General features: G+C 39.6%; 1 protein-coding gene across 5 annotated transcripts in view; it reads right to left on the reverse strand.

Annotated features, from left to right (window-relative positions):
* AKAP11 (A-kinase anchoring protein 11) overlaps positions 1 to 15,307 on the reverse strand; it is a 107,913-nt gene that overhangs the window by 26,519 nt on the left and 66,087 nt on the right. For 4 of the 5 annotated variants that reach the window (XM_056555444.1, XM_056555445.1, XM_056555447.1 and 1 more), the window contains exons 6-9: positions 13,190 to 13,454; positions 7,583 to 11,855; positions 6,712 to 6,867; positions 3,720 to 3,803 (exon numbers count right to left, since the gene is read on the reverse strand). In XM_056555444.1, coding sequence (XP_056411419.1) covers positions 3,720 to 3,803; positions 6,712 to 6,867; positions 7,583 to 11,855; positions 13,190 to 13,454 — 4,778 coding nt within the window. The remainder of the gene's footprint in view (positions 1 to 3,719; positions 3,804 to 6,711; positions 6,868 to 7,582; positions 11,856 to 13,189; positions 13,455 to 15,307) is intronic. The other variant, XM_056555448.1, reaches the window with a different exon arrangement.

Raw genomic sequence — 15,307 nt, forward strand, 5'->3', positions numbered from 1 at the left:
TATGCCGGACATGCAGGACTTTGGTACCTTTCTCAATGATAACTCCTGTAGTCTGAAATTTACAGTTAACTGCGAGCATGATGAAATTTGCTTTTTGGATTTAGCACTAAGTGGTAATATAGAACAAGCTAAAATTGTCACAAGGAATTTCCGTAAGGAGTTGGCAGTAAATTCAATCCTACAAGCCGAGTCATGTCATCCCTCTAATGTCATTGTCAACCTTCCGGTTGGTGAAATGATCAGAGCAAGACTTAATTGTTCTACTGAGATATTATTTGAAAAAGAGGCCAAAGACATTTCCAACCGGATATCAGCTAGGGGTTAAAAAAAGTGGACCCTGGAAAGGGCTAAAAGTATTGCTAGGCTAAGAAATAGAAATACCCTTATACATGGAAGCAACCCCAAGAATAGTTCTGAGAACAACAATAAACAATTGGTGTTCTCTACTACATATAGTCAGAATTATAGGGCAGTTTGCAATATTTTGCACATATACATTCCCATGATATCTAATGATAATCAATATGTGAAAGCTTTTGAAAATGGCTACAAATGTGTTGCCAGACGAGCCAAAACAATAGGGCAATCTGTTTCCCCGAGTCTCTATACTTCCACCAATCCATCAACTAAAACATGGTTAGACACTAGTGGTAGTTTTAAGTGTGGACACAACAAATGTATTGTCTGCGGCATTATGAAAAATAGTAAAACATTCACTTCTATGGTCACTGGACAAAAATATAATATAAAACATTTCATTAATTGTAATACAGTGAATGTAATATATCTATTAACATGAGAAATGCCGCATACAATACGTGGGTTGTACTTCGAATGCTCTTAAGGTTCGTATTAGAAAACACCTTTCAGATATCCCGCATTTCTTGTCTCGACATGTTTCCATGGCTACTAAACATTGCGTGGAGAAACATGGGGGAGATTTCTCCTCCTTGTCTCTCCTTGGCATTGAAAAGATCATTAACCCCAAGAGGGGCGGCAACGTCAGACAGAAATTGCTTGACAGAGAGGTGTTTTGGATAATGGAACTTCAAACAAGATATCCTAATGGTATGAATTTAAGACAGGACGTTATCCTCCATTACTAGTGTCCCTACATTGGGAATGCATATATATGCACTTATATCATCTTTTATGTTTTATAATATAGTTACATTTTTTTTTTAATTCTTGGAGACACTCGTAACGGACGAACCTTGAACAGTAGTTACTCTCAGAGATGATGTCAATCATGTATATGGAATATATGTATATTCCATGGTTTATCATCTCTCTGTTTGTCCACATTTTATTATATTTCTATTAATCATATATGGCTAATAATTGTCATATGTATTTTTATATGATACGATTATGTGTTTTAGCGGATATGAGCCCTCCCTAATTTTGTGTCTGTGTACCTGTGTTTTTCTCTTTCTATATTTACCTTTTCACTGATGAAATATTATTTTAAAAACAATTTTTTTTGGTTATAATTTTTTCATGTAACTTCAATCAAAAAATGTTTTTGTCTTTTTCGTCTTTTCCCAGTTTTCTTCCTCTTTCTTATACGCAGCGCACATGGGCATATTACCCCTGGACTTTTCTATATGGAGCTTTTTGGAAAAATTTCCCAATTATATATTGTTATAAATTATATAATTATACTTATTTTTGGTATTTGTATTTTTCTTCATAATGTACCATTATATATGCTCATGTGCGACAACGAAAAGACAGAGAGAAAACTTCAAGATTGTGCCAGATGTTACATCTAGATCGACCATTCAAGTATGAAGATAACATATATAACTTTGATGTTTGAAATCAGATTTTATACTTAGTTTATACATGTATTTACATGGCAAGATATTGTTCTCTTGCGTTTTTAGTGTTATCTCGTATGTTCGTGAGGGAGAGGGTTAAACACCTGGGCCAAGCCCTATGTGGTGATTCTACCCCTTCCTCTATAAATAACATTCACCTATGTCTGTTTTTTGTATGACTAAGGCTACGCACTGTGGCCGAAACGCGTCACCTGTCTTGTCTTCCATGTTGGCTGATTGCTGAATAAAGTTTTGAGCATTGCTTGAATTGCCACGCTGGACTCTTTCTTCATTTGCTCTACTTGGTCACATGTTACTTATATGTCATTTTAAAATATAGGATAGTTAATTTAACCCTTAACTACCCCCATTTGTGAGGGTCGGGGTTTTTGTTTAAAGTCCCATGCAAATCAATGGGATATGTATGTTCTCACATAACTTCTGTACGGCTGGAGATATTTCAATACCTGGTACACATATTACAGGTCGGAATATGAGGACGGGATCGGAGGTTGAGATAGGAGGTCAAGATAGGAGGACGGGATGGTCGGGATAGGAGGTCGGGATAGGAGGTCGGGATATGAGGAACGGATATGAGGTGGAGATAGGAGGACGGCATAAGAGGTCGAGATAGGAGGTCGAGATAAGAGGACGGGATAAGAGGTGGAGATAGGAGGACGGGATAGGAGGTCGGGATAAAATTTTAGTTTTTCCTTTAAATCAAATTTGGAAAAGTATCTCCGGTGCCTCAAAGTCTGAAGGCATTCCAAATGCAGTGTGTGTGTGTACACATACATGTATACGTGTTATAATTGAATATATGTGTTATAGATTAACCTATTTGAATTAACTGTCTAATATACTTTAAATAATAATAACTTTTTTAGCTTTTAATTAACCCTTAAAAGTTTAGCCACCAGGCGTCCTTCTGGTCCTGCCTGCAGTCATCTGTACAGATTGTCTCCTGTAACAGCTTAGCAGACACAAAAGTAAGGAAATAAAGACAGCGTTTCAGCTCAGCACAGTGTATAGAGTGTGTAGAGCTGGATATTTTGGTTTCCTTTCCTTTAGGGTAGGGTCACACGTAATGGATCTGCAGCGTATTTTATACGGAGTATCGGCCAATGACCAAACCTATAGTGAGCCTCCTGCTGTGCCTGCTCGTTGCAGAAAGACAGGACCTGCGAGTCAGCACAGTAAACTCACGGGCATCGTGGCCGCTTCCCCTGCTCCCTAAGCTAGGTTGAGAGTGGCCGCAACGTCTGATTACTCTGTGCATGCGCGCGGCGACTCGCAGGTTCTGTGTGTCTGCTCCTAGTGGCGGATTGCTGCTACGAACTGGCAAAGCAGGAGGCTCACTATGGGGTTGGTCATTGGCAGATCTGCAACATAAAATATGCTGCAAATCCATTACTTACATGTGACCCTACCCTTAGTCTGTAGAGTCATGATGCCTTTAGTGCATAGTGCTGAATATTTCATGAAGTTCTCCCCTGCAGGGCTGTCACACCTGATGGGGAACGCCCCTTCCCAGTCTCAAGGAGCTCACTGAGACTGAGCAGAAGCAACAGAACAAAATCAAGGTAGGAAAATAAAAAAAATTATAAAAATAAAGGCAGGGGGTGGTTTATTATGATGGAGGAAGTGAACTGGGAGGATTATAAAATGTATCGAGAAAAGACTAACATTATCCTTTCCCATAAAAAAAAAATCTAAACACATTGTTCTTCTAGAAACAAAATCACTGCACAGGAGAATTAGCTCAGATACTCATGCATTACAGGAAAGCATGCATTAAGTAAAGATGAGACATGCACCAGATATCAGAAGAATTATATTTTAGGCATATTCTAACCAAATAACCTACTTGCATGCACAGCTTCTAACTAAACCAACCTGTCTGATGGTGGAAAGGATAAATTCTCTTCACACATGTCTCCCTCCAATCCCAGACTGCTCCAGCTACTGCTGTTACCATTACTACCAGAAGAAGACAATATTGACTGGATCACATTTTTTATGTATAACATACAAATCACATGGTAGATCAGACCTTCATTACAGAAAATAAAATGCATGCTTGAGTACTGCACCAAAGAGGTCCTGTTGAAGAGGCAACAATTTGTAATGTATAGGAAAGAGGATATTAATAGGGAATGTCTCCAATAGCTCTATTAGGGCATATGGATATCATAGAAGGGTGCCTGCTGAAGGCAAAATGTAAGGCCAGGCAAGGTTTTCCTGATTGTCTGGGGTATCAGAAGCCAGACCTGCAGTGATCAGTGGATTATAGTAAATTAATTTCATAAATATAAAATACATGTTTAAAATTTAGAATTTATAATCCACTTTAAAGGGTACCTCTCATCAAAAAAAAAACTTTTGATATATTATAGATTAATGTATGCAGAATAACTTTACAATTGCATGTTATTAAAAAATATGCTTCTTTCTATTAAATTTTCCACTTTGAAGAAATGACCACTAGGGGTCTCCCTACCAGTCCTGGCAGCAAGCATTTCAGACTCATGCTGGAGTCCTAAACACTACGAGCTGCCAGTGTTTTTGTTCACAAAGGAGAACACTCACAGCTGCCAGCCTGCTTTGTTCACAGCCTGTTTGGCTGTGAACAATGCAGGCTGGCAGCTCTGAGTGTTTAGGACTCCAGCATGAGTCAGAAATGCTTGCTGACAGGACTGATCGGGAAAAATACAATAGAAAGAAGCATATTTTTCATTAACATGCTATTGGAAAGTTATTCAACATTCATTAATCTAAAATATATCAAAAGTTTATTTGATGAGAGGTACCCTTTAAATTAAAAATGAAAATTTTGAAAAACTGTTCTCAAGGGCTGTACTCATTTATGTGCAATTTTATAATACACATTGTGTACTGATTCTCCATGGATAATGGGAACCTTCACTATTCACTTCCTGAAGATGAGAATCTATTCTGTACTATAACTCTAATGGACCATGCTGAATAATATTCCGCCTCCTGAATTAAACATGAACCTATACAGTAGAATCTCCCTTAGTGGACACCTCCTAATAGGGGACACCTCCCAATAGCGGGCAGTTTTTAAATCCCCGGCAGAGTCCCATAAGACTTAATGTATTTGCACCCTCCGAATAGGGGACATTCCCAATAGCAGATGTGGACACACCAAACAGGGACAAAACACTCCCATTAGGGTACAAAACGCTCCCATTAGGGGGACAACCATGGGCCTACCTTGTACAAAGGGCTGCTGTCAGGGGGAACACCCAATACCCCAGTAAGGGGCCCAGGCCCCCCGTGGCACCCCACTGCAGAAGGAAGCCCAAGCACAGAAGCAAAAGACCGCCATTTAAACAGTAGTCTCCTGCCTCTGTACGTCTGCCCCCTTTCTTCCCTGACCCCCCCCCCCCTGTGCCACTTTATTTCCCCTGTGCCAAATCATCATCCCTTCATTACCCCCTCTGCCACATAATTTCCACTTGATCCCCCTCTGTGCTATTACCCCTTTATTGTCCTCTATGTAAATTCATCACCCCCCTCTTTGACACCCCCTGTGTCATTATATTCCTCACTTTATCCCCCCTGTACCATTTCATAAAGAGGCGGGTGATGAATTTACACAAAGGGTAATAAAATGGGGAATGAAATGGCCCAGGGGGATCAAGGGCAAATGATGTGGCACAGGGGGGTAAGGGGAGGATAATTTGGCACAATGCACGGGGGGAATAAGATGGCACAGGGTATAAAGGGGGGATTAAATGATATGAGGGAAGGATAAGGGATGATTAAACGGCACTGGGAGATTCTATTGTAATATGGCTTTTTATTGTGTTTTATTAGTTAACTACACACAGGACAGTATTCCGTCATTCAGGAAGATTTTTGAGCCTTTTTTCCCCCAATAGGGGACATCTCTCAAAAGTGGACACTTTTTTTATTCCCTGTGAGTGTCTGCTATTGGGTGATTCTATTTTATATTCAAAAAGACAAGAGGAGGAGATCTATGAATCCATACAAAATCTATACACACAGCATATTGGAAAAATGTATAACTTTTTATTTTACAAGAAACTAAATTTGCTGAAATCAGAAAACCTTTTCAAGTAAGTTATAAAAGAAATGATCATGGGACACAGTGGTATTCTTCTCATCTTTCTTAGGCTATGTTTACACCACGGAATTTCCGAGCGGAATTCCACAGGAATATCCTGCTTGGAAATTCTGCAGATTTCAATGGATTTCTGCTGCACAGTGCACACGGCGGAATTTCTGCGGCAGATGTTTTCCGCTCGGTATCGAGAGGTCCTAGCGCTGCCAAATCAAGTTAATGTGCGGACTGTCCGCCCGTATTTTCCGGCAAATAGTCAATTTATTTTTTGCTGTTTGAATTTCGCCAAAACTAAATATTATGTAGACCTTTGTACCTGTGTAGACCACAGTTATAATACATTCAATACAAGCAGCAGGAAAGGACTTCAAACAAAAGACTTTCCAGAAATGTTACTTTAGTTAATTGTCATTTATTTATTTTAAATGTGTTTATAATTTATTGCAATTATTTTTAGGCAGGCAAGAATACTTTAATGGAGCTTAGCAGAGTAGGCTAAGAGAGCTATTGGCCGTATTATTCTGGTGGACAACTCACACAGCCAGGTCAAACTGGAAAGTAAACTTACACTTCCGCGGGCCTCAGCTACAAAATCTACCAGTATTCCAATATGCATCAGAGCTGTGAATGGAGTTCTAGACTACAACACAGGCTACAGTTATCAGCAAAAGTAAATAATACAGCAAATATTAACTTCTTCTCTAGGTTATATTCATCTATACTAATTACTTACATTTTAACACACAATATCAACCTATATAGTGTACTGCCATTTACCTGTCACTAAGATGAAGAAAACTGCTGCATTCATCTTGGTGTTCATCTTCAAAGCTCAGATTTGACCAGCTGCCTGTGCTGTCATCACCTACACTGACACTAGTATGTTGACTGGTTGCAGAGTCCACCGACTGGAAGCCATCTTTGCCAATAGAACTAGACACAAGAAAAGGAAAATGCACTCAGTGTACAGCGTTTATTATGTTACTGCTAACTTACTACAGATGGAGGCTTGTTAGATCTTGAGCTTGAAAGTATCATTTTGTATATTATATAATCGTTGCATAGAAAAATAATACAAGTCAATCTAAGAAACTTTGTAATCTATCCTAATACAAGTCTATAGAGGGGGTGCCTGGGAACACACACACACAAGCTGAAGAGAAAATAATGTAAGTAAAAGATCTCACCCAGGGTTTTATGCAATGTTTAGACTGCTCACTGCTTCTTTATTATGCCTTCCACTCTGTTGATGAATTCTAGGCTGTGTATATAAGTAAAAGGTGTACTCCTGTGTGTGTGTGTGTGTGTGTATATAGCAGACCCCATAGATGTTGGGCTTTGCCCACCATGGTACAGGGAAGGGTTAAAAGGAGCACTGTATGAAAAGCTTTATTTTAGGGTGTATTTACATACACAGTTTCTGCTGAGGACTCGAAGTGGTAAAATCCAAATTACGGATCCAAAATGTCAAAATCTGTAACTGCAGTATTACAAGGCAATACTATTTTTGATTGCCTTGTATAATTATCACCATTATACTTAATATTTTTAGATATTTCTTATCCCAACTTGCTCTCTTTTATAATTTCAACACTTTTATACATTACATTATTCAGCATGGAATAGCCTAATCGTGGTGCCTTCTTACCTTATACTGACATGCCCAATATTCTTCATAGCAGACATCATGATTTCTGCAGTAAGACTTTCAGCAAAGCTTATGCCATTGTGTCCAACGCCACTATCAACCCCCAGACTTGCGTTGCTCAGTTCACGTTCTGCTTTCTCAAGTGCTGCACTTACTATTTTATCAGCAAACACTGATCTTTTATCAAGGTCAATGTGGATCTTAGGGATATTAAGATGAAAAAATCTTGATTTCTGACAAGAGTTTTGCCTGGACTTAGAGCACAATTTACCCTTTCTGGAGCTGTCATGTCCTAGCAAGAAATGACAAGACGATACAGAGCTGCCGAGCTGATCGATTGCACTACAAAGCCTGCATGCAGTCCCATAAGAATGTATCAGTTTTCCAGCATGATGAACCTTATCAGTTTTCTTCTTATTCTCCATTGCCTGCAGCTTGGCTGCTTCCATGCTAACTTCCAAGGTTCTGTCTACCACTTTGCATGCATACTGCTCAATAGCTTTTAGAATACCATCATTCAGACCATGATCATTTAAACTGCTGGTGCTGTGATATAGTTTCTGCTTATGGTAAGGTAAAGGAAGAAGTGACTTAGGAAATGATGATTTGACTAGATCACCAGTAATGTAATCGTTCTTAGATTTAGAATAGAGACAAGAATCAGTCAGTGATTTGGGAAGAGTCGCAGAGGACATTTTGAGCTTTCTCCTTACATCGCATGTTATAGTCTGTGAAAGAGACTCTGCCAAATGAAGTAGGGCAGTAAATTCAGGTTTCTGTACTGAGTCTTCAGTGAATGAATGAAGGGTAACATTACTTTGTCTACGTTTGTCTTTCTCTGAATGGTGGCTCCTATTTAACAATCTAAAAATGTCTTTGCTAGTACTGGCCTCCGACTTCACTTTAGACACAATCTTACGGTTACATTTAACTTTGATGTTTTTTGAGGCCTGCTGGAGGCCAGACTTCATAGCTCTGTAAACTAACCTGCTTGCATACTGATCTAATATTAACTCACTATTCCCACCTTCCATCTTTAGTACTCTGATAAGGTGATCGGCATATTCCTCAGTCACACTCTCACAGCTAGGGTACTTAGAAGTCAAACCGGTTCCACAGTTATTGTGAGGCAGAGAAAGTGTAGTAGGATCAGATGCTTTATAACTCATATCTACATTAAAAAATTTACTTTTTTTATGTCGACAATCTTTGCCTGATGTTTGAGAATTACAATAATCTACATCACACAGAGAGTTCTTCCGGCTTCCTATGGTTTCCTTTGCATCACTGATTACTTCACCAGCAACACTGTTGGCATATTTGCAGAGTGTGTCTAAAAGTTCCTCTGTAATATTTCTCATGTAGGCAGGGTATCCCCACTTATCACTCAGAACACTTAACTGGGACAGGTTCCTTGGCGTTGCTCCTTGTGAAGAGTCATCATCTATTGAGTAAGCAGCCAAGTCAGTAGCAACAGATATGATGTTACTGGATAAATAGTCTGCATATCTGCAGGTTTCTTCTGATACCTCAAGTTCTTCAGAGCTCTCTTCACTGCTAGAGCTTTCAACTTCTTCAGACAGCGATCTCATGAGCTTGAGCATAAAATCGTCTTTCTTACCATTATCCTGTTCATGTATAGAAAAATGAGGAGTAGATGGTGGGGTGGCCGGATAAAACTCTTTTGCCAGTTGTCCCTTTAGTCTTTTGTTAAGTTTTCGCATGCTCCTTTCTGGACTTCTGTCATAACTTGTCAAAGGCGTTGGTGGTGGTGTACCAGGCATTCTGGACACAGACTCTTTATGAGGATTCTTTTCTTCAACGAAGGAGTCATCACGACAACTACACATTACGGAGGGAAAAGTATTAATGTGAGGGAGACAGCTGTGAAGGCTAAACAACGAAGGGTCTGATCCATCGGTACTGTGTGCGTTTCTCCTGGAAGTTGTAGTTTCTGTTTTATTATTCGAAGCATTTGATGTTCCCGGACAAGTGCTTAAGGGATACTTGTTATCCGGTTCCAGTGGCTTAACAGAAAAGTATGATGGGGTTGGTGTGGCATGCTCCACGGCTTGAGGACATCTAAAAATCCTTTTCTGTTGCTCAGAAGATTTTGGAGTGTAATAAATCATTTCTGTTTCATGTGTAAGATTTTTATTATGGTCAACCAAAATGCTGGACTTTATTTCTTCTAACAAGTTTGAGGCAGTTTGTGTGCTCTTACCAACAGAATGTTTAAATATGGCCTTGCCCGAGTCTTCATGATTTTGTGAGGCCCTTCCATCCAAAGAGACTTGAATAGGCATGCCAATAATTTTATTGGTCATCATTTCAGCATAATCGTCCACAGTTTTGGCAGACTTTATAACATCATATGCTTCATTCACAATCATATCCACCATAGTTACAGAAAAGGTTTTAATGCCATCTCCATCTTCCTGGCTATTACCAAGTATAATATTTTTGTCGGATGACATATCAGAGATGCTTTTTGCAGAAATATGATAATTTTTTACACTTTCCACACACAACGTTTGATCATTTGATAATGGTTGTTGGCTCAAGACTTTAGCGGCTACAGGTACAGGAACGGAGCTGACAAGACCAGATGTAAAGAACAAAGCATACTGAACAGTGAAGTCTCTGTTAGACTTCTGCACTATAGGTGAAACTTCTTGAGTTCTGGGAGCAGGGAACACGGGTGATGATGGACTTGACTGCATCATACCTTCAGAGCTTACATATTTGAGGTTATCCACTGAAACACTTATAGCAGCTTCTGGAGTAAAACCTACATTCACCTGAGAAAGTTCAATAAAAGCTTCCTGGATTACAGATTCTGATAAGTCTTTAGCATAGGAACTTACTACTACATCTTCATAATCAAATGACTGGCAGTAAGAAACACTTGGGGTTGGAGGGTGGGAAAACTGACACACTTCCATAATTCCTTCAAAAACCAGTTCCTCAGCAAGGTCTGCTGCAAATCGGGTTACTGCATTGGTAACCATTTGCTTCTTTATATACCTAAGCTCTTGTAAAGCACTTGTAATGACTTCACTCACCATGAGGTTTGCCAGACTATTGATGGCTCGTTTCTTAATGGAGAATGCCTGTCTCCTACCAATTTCATAGAATGCCATTTGAAAAACATATGAAGTTAGCCTTGCAGCTAGGTGGCACAGTGCACTTGTACAAGATGAAACACCTCTTTGCAAGTCCTTAAATGCACCACCTAAACTCTTTTCTACCAGGTCTGATGCAAATTTCTGAATTCCTCCCTTAATGGATTTGTGTTTGGACTTTGACTTCCGTTCCATCTCTTTGCCATGAGATTTACGTTTTAGTTTTGGAGTTTTCTCTTGCTCTTTTTTTACAGTTTTGGAGAGCGAATTGGTATTTAGAACTGTGTCAAACATGTCATTGCACACACGGTTTGCGTAATCACTTAACCCATCATAAAAATTGTCAGCAAAAGGAGGAAAATCTCCCTGAATCGGTAAATGAGATGTACACTCTGATGTAGAGGGAACTCCAGGAGGACTAAAGGCAGATGATCGGATAGGACTAAACAACGTACTGTTATCCTCAGAGCAGGTTTTTGTTGGTCGAGGGGAATCTGGAACATCACTCATATTACTAAATGGAGATTCTGCTTTACGAGGAGTAGGCTTTTTTACACAGGCTGATAGAGCAGGACAATCAAATTTAAACTTTTGTGGATTCATGCAAACTGTACTTATGCTTCCCTTGGCACACTTCCTTTTTTTGGGTGGACTGGCAAAAACAGCTTTCTGGTTATTTGGGGCATCTGGTGAGGTTTCTGGTTCATCAAATCTATCAAAACTATCAAAGAATTCACTTAATTCAGAGTCAGAGTCCTCAATGCCATCTTTGCCAACAGGGATCTTTGGCAGACTGAGCTTTGCTCTTAAGCTCTTTTGGTAACCCTCTTCATCTAAGAAAATTATAGGACTTGGACTAGAGCACTCAGATTCAGAGGTTTCCACAGGAGATGGAGATAATACGATTTTCTCATGGGCAGAAACATTTCTCTGTTTCCAGGTATTACACATGGATGTTGTGACTGTGTTTTTGACAGTAGATGCTATTTCTGGAAGTCCTAAGTAACCCATTAGAACGGCAGACTTGATGGAAGATCTACGACGCACTGAGCTGAATATGATTTTAGATCCACTTATGTCTACGCAGTGGGAAGGTTGAGTCTGTGAAGAAGCGTCACGTTGATTTTTCACAGTTTCCCATCCAAGTCCTAGAATGAAAGAAGAGAAATGTTTTGCAGCCACTAGTTTTATCCTTTAGATGCACATATTTAAAATGCCCCTGCCTATGATTTGTGAGATTATACATGATTAGAAAAAAAAATATGGGGGAGATTCAGCAAAACCTGTGCATATAATGAGTTGACCAGTCAGTTAGCCATAGCAACCAGATTGCTTCTTTTAAAAAGGCCTTCAAAAATATTGACAAATACAGAACGAAAATTTGCCATATTTTTCAAATCTTATACTACCCCTTTAAAGGCATAAGACATCTTTTAACCATCATTATTCCCGAGTACTGTAGAATTGCAGTATTTACTAGTAAATTATAATGTAAGAATGCATATTGTATTTGTGGGGAATTTTTTTTATGTTTAAGTACATAAACACCAAGGAATCTACCATATAGAAATAGAAATAATAGGTGTGATTCATGGGGAAATTACAGTATTACAGTATTACAGTTATATATCCAAAATCACTTTCATAGTGAAAATGATGTGCAGACCAGTTTGCTTCCATCTCCAAGCAGAGATAAAATATAATAAGCCATATCTAAACAGATTTTAAAAACAGTTGCTTTAAAATTAAAGGGATGTCTTTTTCAGCTCAGAGCAGAGGCCCCCTCTTTTCCTGCTTTCACCCTGGAGGGCTCTTCCTCTGTGATTGACAGTTCAGACACACTGGTTGTGTGCAAGCTACTAGCACTTTGCATGACTCACTGATTCAGTAAAGCTTGCACACAAGCAGCAAATCTCCTGTCTGAAGTATCACTGATTATGTTTACATAAAGTAAAGTGGGAGATTTATCAAAATCTGTGTAGAAAAAGAGTGGTTCAATTGTTCAACGTGACCAATCAGATTTTTTTATAAAAAAAAAAAATTATAATTCTAAAAAATATAAAGAAGCAATATAATTGTTTGCTATGGGCAACTGCACCACTCTTTTACACAACTTTTGATAAACCTTCCTCAATGTTCCTGGCAGAAGACAGCTTTGTGCAAAGAGTGTGTGACGTTAACAGCAGCCCGTCCACTGTTTCAGAGTAAGAAAAAGTGGTCTGTAGCCTAGGCAACTAACAGTAAACAAGAGAAAAGCAGCAAAATAAAAAAAGGAGGCAAGTATGAAAATTATACATATTTACAAAAGTGTATAACTTTACATGCCCTACAATTTAAAAACTGGTTATGGAGATGGAAACACCTCCTTTAAGAATACACTAGAATAAAGTAATAATGTATTAATAGCAAATCTGCAGAAAGACACATGTCATTGTAAGGTTACATTTTTATACAGTGAATGATAGTTGCAATGGTAAAGTACCTTGGCTGTGGTTTGTATTTGTAGGCTCCTCTTCATCTAAATGTTCAAATGCAGTTACAAAATCATCCTCAAATGAAGACACAGAGTGATTGGTATCATCATCTTCATGGTGCTCGGCCTTCTTATTTAACCTGTTTAAGAATTCTTGCTCCATTGCATATTTCACACCAGCTGTATATTTGCTCAGCATTACAAACAGAGCATCACTTTTAAAGAGGGAGAATGATGAAGTGCTCATTAGACACATTGCTCCTAAAAAAAGACCCTGAAGGGGGGGGAATAAAGAATATACTGTAAAAGAGAAGTTAAAAGCTAAATTGTTAAAATAAAATGTTCCATTTCCCAACAATTTTGTTCCATGTCGTCGATCCCCCCCCACCATCTAATTGTGTATGTGTTATGTCCGGGCATGCTGGGAGTTGTAGTTTTGAAGAGGTCCGCAGGTTGAAGACCACTGCGGCCTTCGTCATCATCCAGACCCTCCCCCCCCCAACCCGTTTTTGTTTTCTACTCACCTCCCCTCGGTGGGAAGGAAGGGTGAGCCGGTCCGGGCCATCTATGCTGCAAGGACTGTCCGGTGGGGAGGGTTTGTCGTTCCGGGCTGCCCTCTTCTCCGTGCTCTGGGCCTGCCCCGGACTAGCGACGTTGCCTTGACAACGACGCACAGGGACGCGCATGAACGTCCCTCTGCATCGTCGTCAAGGCAACATCACTAGTCCAGGGCAGGCCTGGAGCACGGAGAAGAGGGCCCCCCCAGTGAAGATGGACAGCCCGGAACGACTAACCCTCCCCACCGGACGGTCCCTGCAGCATAGATGGCCCGGACCAGCTCACCCTTCCTTCCCAACGAGGGGAGGCAAGTAGAAAACTAAAGGGGGGGGTCTGGATGATGACGAAGGCCGCAGTGGTCTTCAACCAGTGGACCTCCAGAGGTTTCAAAACTACAACTCCCAGCATGCCCAGACAGCCGATGGCTGAAGGGATTGACAGGCGGTGATGATGAAGGGGGGGGGGGGGGGAGGGGATGATGACATGCGGGGGGATGATGTATTTCCCACTGTAGGCTTATATTCGAGTCAATAACTTTTCCTTTTTTGGAGTGAAATTAGGGGCCTCGGCTTATATTTGAGTATATAAGGTATTAATAAAATGAAATGTGTTTACATATACTAGCAAGGAAAGTACAAGTTGACTAGTTCCGTATAAAACACAGATAAAGTAGACAGAGAATAATATAATATAAGGTAGTAGGTGTGTAGTGCAAAAAGAGAGACTAATAACCCCCTCAGAAAATACTGCCCACAAGTAATGTAAGACTCTTTTAAACACCAGCCAAAAAACTAAAGCAAAGTGGAGTCATTAATACAAATATAAAATAGATAGTTTATTGGTATACATTAAAAACCAACACACACATATATTGGGAAACAATACATCAAGAAAAGGCGGCATCATCGGACTCCCTGCAGAAGGGATGTAAATCATGGGGCATAGAACATGCTTTGATGGTATAAGTCAATATGCAAAAGCACCCGTCAGAGCAAGGTAAATCACAGTACAAAAAGATAGTGTACATGAATCAAGTGCATATAAAGATAAGGTGCTCAATGTTGGAACATATATAAGATACCCAATAAAGTGCATGAGGTAATAAATAACAGTAAACAAAAACAATACCCACACAGGACCGTGGTGGTCACTAGAATGATGCAGGGGCCGGGATGACGCCACTCCAACGCGCATTTGGCACGCTGACCTTCATCCGGACGGGTGCTTATGCATATTCACTTATAATACCATCAAAGCATGTTCTATGCCCCATGATTTACATCCCTGGTGCAGAGAGTCCAATGATGCCACCTTTTCTTGATGTATTGTTTCCCTATTTATGTGTGTTTTGGTTTTTAAATGTATACCAATAATCTATCTATTTTATATTTGTATTAATGACTCCACTTTGCTTTTGTTTTTTGGTTGGTAGTTCCGTATAAAGCCTCTCAGCTGTCATATAATTACAAATACTACTAATGCAATGTATGCTCCAATTAGAGATGAGCGAACTTAGAGTAATTCGATTCGTCACAAACTTCTCGGCTCGGCAGATGCTGACTTTAGCCT

This window comes from Hyla sarda, chromosome 2, assembly GCF_029499605.1.
Source record: "Hyla sarda isolate aHylSar1 chromosome 2, aHylSar1.hap1, whole genome shotgun sequence".
Lineage (NCBI taxonomy): Eukaryota > Metazoa > Chordata > Amphibia > Anura > Hylidae > Hyla > Hyla sarda.